The sequence below is a fragment of the Myotis myotis genome, unplaced genomic scaffold (assembly GCF_014108235.1).
Source record: "Myotis myotis isolate mMyoMyo1 unplaced genomic scaffold, mMyoMyo1.p scaffold_m19_p_3, whole genome shotgun sequence".
Classification (NCBI taxonomy): Eukaryota; Metazoa; Chordata; class Mammalia; order Chiroptera; family Vespertilionidae; genus Myotis; species Myotis myotis.
Window position 1 is genome coordinate 79,643,615 of NW_023416335.1, and position 12,853 is coordinate 79,656,467.

Below are 12,853 nucleotides of genomic sequence, written 5' to 3' on the forward strand. Positions count from 1 at the left end.
AAACCGGTGCAAGGACAGGCCTCCGGCCAGGTGCACCACGGAGCCCTGGCAACTTAGCATTTCGTGGCAGAGCACGCAGGACTCGGCATCCTGGCCTAAGCACCCGCCTAACCCCCATCCCCACCCCCACCCGTGACACATTCTGGTTTGCTAGGATGTGGTTGTTTGGGGGCAGGGGAGGGGGTCAGTGGACAAGAAAGAGAGAAGGTGTGTCCTGAATGCAGGGACGGGCTCTCACTGCTGCCCGGGCCGGGAGAGGAAACGGGGGGAGGGGGGAGGCCCTGGAAGGGGTGGGCACCGCTGGGCTGTCCCGGGCGGACCGGGGCGCCGTGTGCGCGCGTGTGGGGAGTTGAAAAGCCCTGCACGTCGGGGCAGCCGGACAGAGCCCAGGACGTGCGCCAGCCTCACAGTGTCTCCTCCTGTGGCCGCAGCCATGACGGAGAACTCGGACAAAGTTCCCATCGCCCTGGGAGGGCCTGACGACGTCGAGTTTTGCAGCCCCCCGGTGAGTACCTGGGGTCCCAGCCCAGCTACGGGTTAGTCCACTTACAGGGTAAGGGCGTCAGGGATTTGTGCCACCGAATGTGGGGGGTGGGAGCAAGGTGGGCGCCCAAATGTGGATGGTGACGCCCCACGCGAGTGTGTGTGTGTGCGGGGGTCACCGGATCCACAGACAGGTGTGACGGGGAGGGGAAAAGGGTGTCAGGAGGGGGCGTCCTGTGGCCGGTGGCGAGTGCAGATCAACCGGGTGGTGGCCCTGCGCCGCGAAAAGTTTGCTTCTCGGGCATCCACGCCTGAGTGCCAGGGAGCCCGAGAGGGAGCGCCGCGAAGGAGGGCGCCCGGTGGAGCTAAGGGCGAGCTGTCCCCCACCCCCACTCCCTCTCCTCCGGGGGCGCTGCTCGGGGATCTCCGGTGCGGGCGGCGCAGATGGGATCCGACCCCTCCGTCCCCGCCCGCAGGCGTACGCTACGGTGACCGTGAAGCCCTCCAGCCCCACGCGGCTGCTCAAGGTCGGTGCTGTGGTCCTCATTTCGGGGGCGGTGCTGCTGCTCTTCGGGGCCATCGGGGCCTTTTACTTCTGGAAGGGGAGTGACAATCACGTAAGTCGGGGAGGGTGCTCAGGGCAGGAGGCGCGCAGGACCCCGAGGCGCGCGGGGTGGTGGGGTCCTCCCTGTCACACGCATGTTCCCCGCTAGGTGGCGCCAGAGCGCCGGACCGCGCTGGGGGTGGGCCACTGGGCTGCTGGCAGGCCTCCCGCTCAGCATTTGCTTTCCTCTAGCAGTGGTTCGCAACCTTCCCAATGCCGCGACCCTTTAATACAGCTCCTCATGTTGTGGTGACCCCTAATTTCATTGTTACAAACTGAACATAATTAAAACATAGTGATTAATCACAAAAACAATATGTAATTATATATGTGTTTTCCGACGGTCATAGGCGACCCCTATGAAAGGGTCGTTCGACCCCCAAAGGGGTCGCGACCCACAGGTTGAGAACCACTGCGGGGCTTCCCGGGCACCTCTGCCTTCTTCCTTCCAAGGCCACCGCGCTGCTTTCTGCTCTTAGGACACTTTGCAGAAAAGAAGTCAGGGCTGTAAGGGGCAATATTAAAACGTAGAGTAGCGGAGTAGAGGGGGAAAGTATGGGACGGTTCCAGGAAAGCCCTTTTCTGCAGAACAGGCTGGCGCTTCCACTGGGCAGTGTGTGACCTTGGATAAGACCCGTCATCCTCTGGCCTCGGTTAACATCCTCAGGGGAAAGATGCAACAGCCTCTCTCGGCTGAGAAAGGCTGGGAATTTAAGAACCTGGGACAAAGATAGTGAAGGCCAGCGTTGGGAACGAACTTGACCTTCCAAGAGTTTCTGTTTGTTTGCTTATTTCTTTAAGTGTGTCCTATTCGGTAATGCGCTTTTCCACCCTGCTCTGGGGGAGGGGGGAGGGTGATGTGTAACTTACTTAAAAGTGGCAAATCTCTTTAAAAATCCATTCTGGCCTACTGGCCTAGTCACGTGTGTTTTAATGGTGACTGTTTCACGCACTGCTGTCCTACTTTCTTTCTTTGCAACTATTTATTTTAAAGCTCCAGGGGCCCTCGAGGAGCATAAAAGGTGCTTCTAACTTGACTGGGCAGAGTTACAGTGTGTTTAAACAGCCTGAATTTTGTTCACCTACGGAAAGGGGGCATTTTATCTCGATGACCATTTCCCGGGGCTGGCAGAAGCTTATTGGACTAATGGAAAAGAATTCCATCTCTGGGATCCACACAAAGGGCAGTTTCTTAATCATCGCCCTCAGAGGATCTGTGACTGCTGTTCCCCCCTCTCTCCCACCATGAAATTCAAAGCGTGAACGAATCCCAGTACTTAGAGAAAATGGTGCTGAAAGCAATTCAACCATTTTACACACATCTTCTGCAGTCGCTGCCTAATTTGTATTTTTAACTCAAATGCCTAATGTAGATAAGCATGCCATTTAGCGCCGCGTCTGTTTTAGAGACTATATCAAATTTACAAGCATCGATTTGTAAGATCAGAATTGCACAGTATTTTGTGTGTATTTGAAAAGTGCCTTAATGTATTTGTATTTTAAGTATGGAAGCTGGGCCAGATGCTCATATTTGAAAGCAGCAACTAAACATGGGAACAATTTCAATATCTGCATCTCCATTAATAGCAGAGTTTAGATTGTCATCCCTTGGGAAATTGTATGGTATTTGAATGTAGATGCTATCTTTTAGATGACAAAACCTCAATGCTACAGGTCACTTAGAGATAAAAATAGCTTTGGGATTTTTTTTTTTTTGGTGGTTTTATTTATTTTTATTTTTTGGTAAAGATTTTGGTCATGTAATATATGTAAATGAATATTATTTGGCTTTTAATTATTCAAGGCAAACACAGCTAACTGACAAGCTTCTAAAAAGAGAGATTGAAAGATCTTACTGAATAGTGTGGGCTCCTTTTTTTCATATCTTTTACTTTCTTGCAAGACGGTTGATTATCTGGTTCAAGAGAGCAGTATTAAATTCTAAGAATACAGAGGAATAGTGTATCACATTTTATTGCCAACAATCAAAGTTATTGCTATTTCCTAGACAGGCAGGAGAATGAAGAACACTGCGGTAGTTTGTTTTCTTTTGTTTTGTTTTTTACTCCCAAAATATTCGATGCTGATACAGATTACTTAAGTCTGAAAAGCAAATCATGAAATAACTAAATACAGCAAATTTGGCACCATCTCTGCCCAGCACATGCACAGGTCTGCTTTCCCTGATCACAAATCTAAGTAGTCCAAACAAAACATAATAAACAAAGGCAAGTCTCTGTCAAACAGAAAGACACCCCAACCAAATGGACTACGCAGTCTTTGGGGATGATCTGTAGCTCTGCTCTTCTATTTTGTTTTTAACATATGTTCTTATTGATTTCAGAGAAGAAGGGAGAGGGAGAGATAGAAACATCAATGGTGAGAGAGAATCATTGATTGGCTGCCTCCTGCACACCCCCTACGAGGAATCGAGCTTGCAACCCAGACATGTTGCCCTGACCACAGATCGAACCCAGGACCCTTCAGTCCGCAGGTCAACACTCTATCCACTGAGCCAAACCAGCTAGGGCTGCTCTTCCATTTTGACTTAACCAGCTGTAATTCACCTCCTATCCCTTTCATATGGGTAAATCCCAGGAGGACAGGTTTACTTGAAGTACCTTCATAGCTGAAAGACTATGGAGCATCCGAGTGCTAATAATTGGGGACAAATGTCTAGGCTTAAATACTGAGGCCATGTTTCAGACATAGAACATTATTGTACATAGAAGTAGGCATTGGAATATGGGATATTCCCACCAATATGAGATAGCTGACAACCCTACCCTGTGGGATAGGGTGTGAGATCATTGCTGGGGGCCTTTCTTCTCAGACCGATTTTTCTAGACACTGACCTAAACATTATGTAATTAATCTCAGAGAAGCCAGGCTTTATTAGAAACTCATTAGCAAGCATCCTTGGCTGCAAAAGGCACCATATCGAGCAGAATTTTGGCAAATAATAAACTTCATTGTACTTGGATAGAAATAGCCTTAGGTGCCAGCAGCTCCATCAGTTTAGAGGAAATAATGTGATTACTGCTCCATCAGCCCAGCCTCCTTCTGAGCTCGGGGCCCAGTACTTTGGAAATAATTTCAGACTGTTTACCACCACTGCCCCATAGCCTCAGGGGCACAGACCTCTTGCTGAGCCCCACGCAGGCTGTGGGCTGTGCATAAAGGATGGACTGGATGCAGGAGAAAGGATGCAATGCCTGTGCTTGGTCAGGAAGCTTTTGCTGGGAGGAAGGTGAGGACAGGTGGTGGTGGTGGAGGGAAGTGAAATTTACGACCACAAGCCATTCTTCTAGTGTCGAATCTTGTCTCATTCAGACCTGCTAAAAGGTGGACATCATTGATTTCTTAAGTGTTGCATTGCTTCCCTAGTGAAAGCTTATGTGCAATGCTTTCCAGAGAAAGAGACTCCTGGTGCCTGAGTGAAGGACACCGTGCCAGCAGGAACTCACAGTGCTGTCTGCCTGCTCCTTCTGACAGTCGTAATTGACCCACATGAACAGTAGCTGCTCAGAGAGCACAGGGACAGGACAGTCTGCTGTCTGAACCTCAAGAAAGCACTGGCTCAGCCAGAGAAAGCAGGTTTCCCACACGGGCCACCTGAGCTGCAAAGTGAAACCAGGCTGGTGGGCTCTGCTCCAGCTGCACTAAATCAGAACCCCAGGAAGTGGCTCTCTCCTCAGGCCAGCCTGGGAGACCCTGCGCTGCAGGGAGGGTGGCTCAGGAAGAGGGAGGAGGGGCGCGGAGCCATGGTGGAGCTAGCTAGCATGCAGTAGCTTCTGTCCTGCTGAATGAAGGCTGTGGCCTGGAAGGCCACAGGCTAGCAAAGCCATCTCTGCATCTCCACTGATAAAATAAAAGCATGCCCTGTGGGTCTTGTAATAATGAGTTTTCTACAAGTAATGATCCAATAACAGCAGATCCTTTCCCAGTGTTTGTTCATGTAGCAGTCATTCTTCATAATGAAAAAGAAAATCAGACTTGAATTGAATCTGAGCTATTTGTGGTAATGACCTCCTGACACTAAGTAGCAAATGTCTTTCATCAGTTCTCATTCCTTCCCCCTTAAAGAATTTATATATTACATCCTATATAATAAAAGCCTAATATGCAAATTGTCCCCTCCAGCGGTCATTCAACCACCCACTATGACATGCGCTGACCACCAGGGGGCGGCAGGGAACATGGCAGGCATCCCCGACAAGGCACTGGCAGCAGGTGGCAGTGGAGGCACTGCTGGCCCTGATGGGCCCCAAGGAGAGCAGGACTGTGGCGGGATGTCGTAAGTGTTTCCCTCCATGTCCTGCGTGGTTCAGGGTTCGGGTCTGGAAGAGGAGCCACACAACAAATGAAAAAGAAAAGACACTAGATAATTTGGGAATATTGGGGGACCAGGCGAGCGAGTCCAACTCAAGAGGAAGGACTTCCACTGTGCTCAGGCCTCACCAAGCTTTTTTATAGTGAGAGGTAAACAAGGTAGTGGTTACCAAAGTTACACTTTTCTTGTGAGTTTCACTTGTTTTTGTTCTTGTGAGTTTCATTTGTTTACACCATGGTTATACTTCCTGCACTTCCTCAGCCCCTTAGCTTCCCAGATAAGATCTAGGGAGTGTTATAAGGTCAAGCCTAATTATGCTAAGAGGACTGTGCCCTCTAAGCTAGGACTTGTTTGTGACTTTGCCAGCAGGTCAGTCCGAGGCTTAACCCTATATCAGTTTCCCACAGCGGGATGGAGGAGCAGGTGAGCGGGCAGTGCCAGGCCAAAGCAGGTGCAAGCCCAGAGGTCAGCGGGGACCTGCCCTTCCATGCCAGACGCTCGAACTTCAATTGCCGGCCAGGCCTAGGGACCACACCGTGCATGAATTTCATGCACTGGGCCTCTAGTATCATATAAGAGCTACATTATATATAAAATATATATGCATATATATGCCTCTAAGTCAGAAAAAGTAAGAAAGAAGAAAAGAAACCCACCTACTATTCCACAACTCAGAGAATATTCTAGCAGTCAGCAGCACACTGAGCAGGAATTATTTTTTAAAGTAGTGTACTGCCAAGACATCTAAACCAAGAGAGCCCTTGGGATCATCTAATTTAGTGGTGAACTTTTTTAAAAAAATTTTAATGGCAGAATTTTTCTTGAAATTTTACTCAGGCCTTAGCTGGTTTGGCTCAGTGGATAGAGCATCGGCCTGGGGACTGAGGGGTCCCAGGTTCAATTCCGGTCAATGGCATGTACCTTGGTTGCGGGCACATCCCCAGTAGGGGGTGTGCAGGAGGCAGCTGATCAATGTTTCTCTCTCATCGATGTTTCTAACTCTCTATCCCTCTCCCTTCCTCTCTGTAAAAAAATCAATAAAGTATATATTTAAAAAAAAAAAAAGATTTTACTCAGAAATCCAGTACATAAAACAGAAGCCGAGTGGCTCTGCTTAAATTGTAGGTGGGTGGGAAGAAAGGGGACTCACAGTCCCACTTGCTCTGCCACCCTCTGTGAAACATCGGAGCTTTAAAGTCATAAATGAAAAACCATCTATGAGGTCCAACCTCTTCATTTTACACTCAAGGCGACTCCCAAGACTCAGGGATGAGTGGTGTGGCCACCTGTCTTTCTGATTCCTGGACCAGTGCCCATCTACAGTGCCACGCCTTCCCCTCTCCCCCCACATGTCTCATAACAAAACGCCCTACAACTCCATACGCCCGCACCATCGAGTCATTAAAATGAGTCACTCCCATTTTGAGCTGAAACAGTTGTGCACACTGACCTTGCTCTCTGCAGATGCTGCTCGATATGCAGCAATCCCAGTCTGGTCTGAAGTCCTTCCTCTATACCACATTCCATGCCAAATCTTAACCAAAATATTTTTTTAAACTTTCAAATTGAGGTGCCCTCTGCAGACTTGTTCAGTTAATAGCCCAGTTAAACTTCTACCTCATCCATTTCCATTTATCCATCAACTCTAGCTGCATGGTGGAATTTCCTTTAAAAAAAGAAAGATCTGTGTCCAAGCCCTAAACCTGTCGATTCTGATTTGACTGGTCCGAAGGAACCCAGGCATGGAAGCTGGAGATTCTACTCAGATGCATCTACGCAGAGCCAGGGTTGCGAATCACCGAGCTATCTGAATTTGTATTGCAGACTGCCAAAGGTTTTACTTTTTTTAAAAGGTGTTCTCCATTTTTTTAAAAAAATATGGAATTTGCTTCACAAATTTGCATGTTATCCTTGCTTAGGGGCCATGCTAACCTTCTCTGTATCATTCCAATTTTAGTATATGTGCTGCAGAAGCAAGCACGTTTTAAGGTATTCTTAAAGAAATCATTGTATTAAATGATTGGTATGTAGGTAAGTTCTCATATACAAATATATTATTCTCAAGGATGATTCAGTGTATCTCTGACAAATGTGAAATCTACTCATTTACTGCAGGTCCAGAGATAATCCCTGAGTTGCTGTAAAAGGAAAGCTCACTAGTCTGTTCACTTCCAGATTTACAATGTCCATTACACCATGAGCATCAATGGGAAATTACAAGATGGGTCAATGGAAATAGATGCTGGGAACAACCTGGAAACCTTTAAGATGGGGAGTGGAGCTGAAGAGGCCATTGAAGTCAATGATTTCCAGAATGTAAGTATATTTCATGCATTTAGAGAGTTTGACCAGGCAGCCTGGGGGCTTTTCCCATCCAGGGAGAAGCATCTCTCACACACATCCCAACGGTCACCGGTTCTCATGGCAGATTCTCTCTGCGAAAGGACTGCTCTTTGTTTTTAATATTTTCAAAATGAAAGAAAGAAAAAAAACCCACAACACTTTGGCATCGAAAGAACAGTTCTTAGAACTATATGAAGTCTTGGCAGAAACACGTGCAAGACCTGTTTCTTTCCAAGCAGTTATCCACAACACGGTGAATAAAGTACTCACACTATCCAAGAGGGCAAACTCTTTTTTTGAACTTACAGAGAGGAGGGAGATTTTATTTTATTTTTATTTTTTTAATTTTATTTTCTTGTTTAAAGTATTACAAATAGTAGTGCACATGTCTCCCTTACTTCCCCATTGACCTTCCCCGGGCCTCCCCCTCCCCCCGGCACATGCCCTCACCCCACCCCATCCCAGTGTCTTGTGTCCATTGGTTATGCTTATATGCATGCATATAAGTCCTTCAATTGATCTCTTATCCCTCACCCCACAATACTCCCCAGCCTTCCCGCTGTACTTTGACAGTCTGTTCGATGCTTCTCTGCCTCGGTATCTGTCTTTTTGTTCATTAGGTTATAATGTTCTTTATTATCCATAAGTGAGTGAGATCATGTGGTATTTTTCCTTTATTGACTGACTTATTTCACTTAGCATAATGCTCTCCAGTTCCATCCATGCTGCTGCAAATGGTAAGAATTCCTTCTTTTTTATAGCAGCGTAGTATTCCATCGTGCAGATGTACCACAGTTTTCTAATCCACTCATCTGCTGATGGGAGAGGAGGGAGATTTTAATGACCTAATAATCAAATACAGGTAGGGCCTATCCTATGCTTTTCTCAATTTTGTAGTTTTCCTGCTTAATCTAGAAAATGAGCATGGAGAAATTCCCCTATTACATCATATATTTTCTGACCACTGCCTATTACAGATAGCATATTCTGGTCTCTTGAAAAAGTCAGCCACGTTTGTTTTCAAAAATTTGGCTTACAGGCAATTGGAGACACTAAGCTAAGCATCAATGCTTCAATGACCATCTGCAAACCAGCGTGTCACTGCAGGCCGACTTTTCTGTTTGCCAACATAAATACCATATTCTCTTTCACGTTCTAAGATAAGGAAGCGGCACCGCTATTTGTGCTCTCCTGTTAAACCTGCAGCTGGAGTAGGTGAGTCTTTGTAATGAAGAAAAGGCCCTTGAAAAAATAATGTCTCTTCTGATCATTTATCGACCCACAAACATCTCACCAACCTCCTTCTTCTGATTGGTGAGGAAAACTAGAGGTGATTTTCATCGGAATGAAAGAACTCCCCTTGTCGATGCCAAAACACACTTCACAGGCCCTTTTGAATATCAAACAGATGCCGCATTAGAGCCCTGGTGAGGTTAGATATTATTTGATAACAAGAAGCTCTGGCTGTGTTCAGGCGGCTCTGCCCTGGGACGGCGCCGCAGCCATATGGGCCCAGCTGCACCTCGTTCAGTCATAGCTTTGCGGTTGGTTCTGGTCAGTGCTCAGGGATAATTTCTCTGGACCTATTAAAGGCTTTTACTGCAAGACTCAGGACAAGGTAACAGCATTTTTCTTTCTATTACTCAATATAAAATTATAAAGTGTGACTCACCCACACACATCATTCAATACAGAATACCTATGAATGCCTATGATGTGCCACAATACCAAGATATGCAAAGGTAGCTGCATAGCTGAATAAAAAGGGATCCATCTCTATCAAAATGTGTAGATATCAGGAGTAGACGTTTAAAATATTTTAATCCGAAATCTGTTTTCTAGTCCTTTGGTTCTAATAATGGTATCGATGTGTTTTGTTCTCCTGGGCCAAAAGGACCAAACATATTTTATAAACTGATCAATTCTGTTGGATAGCTTCCACATTTCTAAGTCAGAACTGGTGAGTAGAACATTTTTGTGATGGATAGAACCTCTTCTGAGTTTAAATAAGCCTGGACTTTTTGTTGTTGTAGTTAATCCTCACCTGAAGATATTTTTTCCATTGATTTTTAGAGAGAGTGGAAGGGATGGAGTGGGAGGGATTGAGAGAGAGAGAGAGAGAGAGAGAGAGAGAGAGAGAGAGAGAGAGAGAGAGAGATGGGACAGAGACACAGATGTGAGAGAAACACATTGATTGGTTGCCTCCTGCACACACCCAACAGGGGCCAGGGATCAACCTGCAACCTAGGTTCGTGCCCTTGAATGGGAATCAAACCTGAGACCCTATGGTGTGCTGGCAGGCGCTCTATCCACTGATCCACAATATCCAGGGCAAACCTGGACTTTTGAAAACACATGAATCCACCACGATGGTACCTGCATAATTCCCCTATATTTTAAACCAAAATCACGAAGCATTTATTGGGACCTACTGTGTGCAGGGACAGTGATAAGCATCGGGGATGCAGAGCTGACTGACATTTGTTCCCCCCTTCAAAGACCTTCCAGTCCAGCCCAAGAGGCAGACACCCACACGGAGGTGGCTCAGGTCAGCCAGGGAAGCGCACTGACTGAGCAGGGAGCAGAGAGCTATGGAGAGCAGAGGGGAGGCAATCACTGCTGACCAGGGGCTGGAGCAGGCTTTACAGAGGGGGCGACAGGTGAACCAGGTCTTGAAGAATGATTCGGATCCCAACCAGCAGAAAAGGAGGGCCAGGCCTTGGAAAGAACACTGAATACAAATCCACAGGCCTGCCCTGGAGTTCTAAGTAGCCCAATGTGAGCAGATGGGATGCAGGTGGGGCCAGATTGAAAAAGGTTCTGAGTTGTAAGTGAATGGCTTCCCCTGCTAACCCAGGACCCCACAGGGATTTTAGTAGAACTAATGGTAAAAAGAACGTCCTGAGAGGGAGCAGCATGGAACAGAGGGCTGCAGGTTCTGCGCTGTTTAAGAAAAAGCGACTCAGGACATTTGTTAGAGAAGGTGAGGCAGGTTTTATTCAAGGAGAGCTACTGCTGTGGGGTTTGTAGTAGAGGAGAGGGACTGGGCTCAGCTCTAAACACAATATAGAAAAATCGGATTTACAGCCAGAGTGGGAGTGTTGGTAGATGGAAAATTACTAAGAGGTGGAGTAATTCTTTACTAAACTGACCTAACAGGATTTTTTGCTAAAGGCAGGCCAGGCTGATCAGATATCAAGGGTGCTCAGATCAAGGCTGACTCAGCAGGATTCTGGCAAAAATTGGAATGAGCAGGCCAAGACAGAGCCCAAGGTCGACTCAGGAGCCTGGCCAGAGTTAGTCAGGGCGTCTTCGTCAATGACCTGCGGACACAAGTGCTGGTTAGTTCATCGCTGGTGAGTTACGTTCTAGAAAGTTAGACCCTCGACAGCATCGGTGCTGTTGGTTTATACCAGTCCTCTCAGGCCTTGTTTATGTAACCAAGATCTCGGTTAGAAATCAAGGTAGTAAATATGGGCGTTCACTATACAATTCTTTTAACTGTGTGATATTGGAAATTTTTATTTAAAAAGCTAGAGGAGAATCAAAGATAAACTACCTACCAGGTTTTATTCAAAAATCATTATGGCCCCCAACGATAAAATAAAGAAAAAATAAAATGGAAGTCATGTTTCTGTTCTGACAGTTGAATCACTGTCACTACCACGGCTGAGAAATGTGTGCTGGCAGATTAAATACCAGGCAATCTTTTCCAACTGTGAACAAAAATACCATTTTCTCTCTATTTTCACAGTAATTGCGTTCCTAGGAAAGCTATTGTACATTAAAACTATGTCAAAAATCACTTTGTGTTTATGTGTAAAACTGTGGTAGGTTCTGGGCACAGATACTTCCAATCAGGTTTTCACCAGGACCCAAGGCAGCTAGTTCTTCGGGACCTTCCAGGGCTGTGCCGGCGGACCAGCATCTCTGGGCCATGTCCACTGAAGGCCTAGACTTCTGTAGTGTCCCTTGGGCTAGGACCCCTTGCCCTCCTTGGGAACTTCTGGTTTAAGCCACAGAAATAGATGAGATCCCCTAGGAAGAAAAAATATGCGGCTAACATGAGATTACCTGACTTTTGATAAAAGAATGTTAGGTCAGCCCTGGCTGGGTGGCTCACCTGGTTGGAGCATCATCCTGTGTACCAAAAGGTTCCGGGTTTGATTCCCAGTTGGGGCACGTACAGGAGGCAGCAGATCAATGTTTCTCACATCAATGTTTCTCCCTCCCCCCGCCCCCGTGTCTCCCTCCCTTCCTCTCCCTAAAATCAATAGACATATCTCTGGTTGAGAATAAAGCGAGGTTAGGTCATTGGACTCTTCACTCATTGTCTTTGTTAGCAAATGTCTTCATTATCACCAGTCTTATTTTTTGCAGAAAACAAAAGGTTTGCTTGGCTTTCTTGTGCTTTTCTGTTCTCTCTGTTTACTCTCTTATTATATCTGGCTGCTTGATGAGGACTTGTAGCTAGACGTGTGGTTATTGTGTGTGAGTTCCCTCTCACAGAGCCCTCCCTGGGTCACTCAGTTCTCGTGCCCAGTGCAGACCGTCAGAACTTACTCAACGCTCACTCACAGCCCAGGCTGGAATCCTTCAGTAAAATCAGCTCTCTCCTCTGGGGACATGGCAGTGGCTATATGGTATCTCGCGTGGCCCATCTCCCATTCAGAGGACGTGAGGGTTTGCAGTTAAGAGGACACATGTGGCAGCTCTCGCCCTCCCCTGCCTTCTGTCTTTCAAACCCGGCGCCCAGCTTTACATGCAGAATAAGAGCAGTAGACTTCAGGGCAGGCCCGTGAGAGCAGCGGCTCTCAGGGTGTGTTCCTTAGGCCACGGCAGCAGCACCCAAGAGCTTGTTAGAAATACCAAGTTGAGCCCCACTCCTGACAGACTGACTGACTCAGTTCTGGGGGTGGCGCCCAACACTGTTTCATGGAACAAGGCCTCCTGGTGAGATGGGTCAAGGGAAAGTTTGGGAGCAACGGGTAGAGAAGAAACGGGGATCCACAGGCTGTGTCCTAGGCCATTGGAGCGGCTGTAACAAATGCCCCAGACGGTGACTTCTACACAGAGAAGTGTTTCTCACA

General features: G+C 47.0%; 1 protein-coding gene and 1 non-coding gene across 5 annotated transcripts in view; one reads left to right on the forward strand and one right to left on the reverse strand.

Annotated features, from left to right (window-relative positions):
* Nucleotides 1-279: 279 nt before the first annotated feature.
* Nucleotides 280-12,853, forward strand: part of CNMD (chondromodulin) — a 29,230-nt gene continuing 16,656 nt past the window's right edge. The window contains exons 1-3 of one of the 4 annotated variants that reach the window (XM_036301027.1): nt 280-505; nt 960-1,100; nt 7,596-7,736. In XM_036301027.1, coding sequence (XP_036156920.1) covers nt 434-505; nt 960-1,100; nt 7,596-7,736 — 354 coding nt within the window. In that variant the 5' untranslated portion in view covers nt 280-433. The remainder of the gene's footprint in view (nt 506-959; nt 1,101-7,595; nt 7,737-12,853) is intronic. The other 3 variants (XM_036301028.1, XM_036301026.1, XM_036301029.1) reach the window with 3 other exon arrangements.
* LOC118652239 lies at nt 7,295-7,401 on the reverse strand. Its single transcript, XR_004966506.1, has one exon. It is a non-coding gene; the product is annotated as a U6 spliceosomal RNA (small nuclear RNA).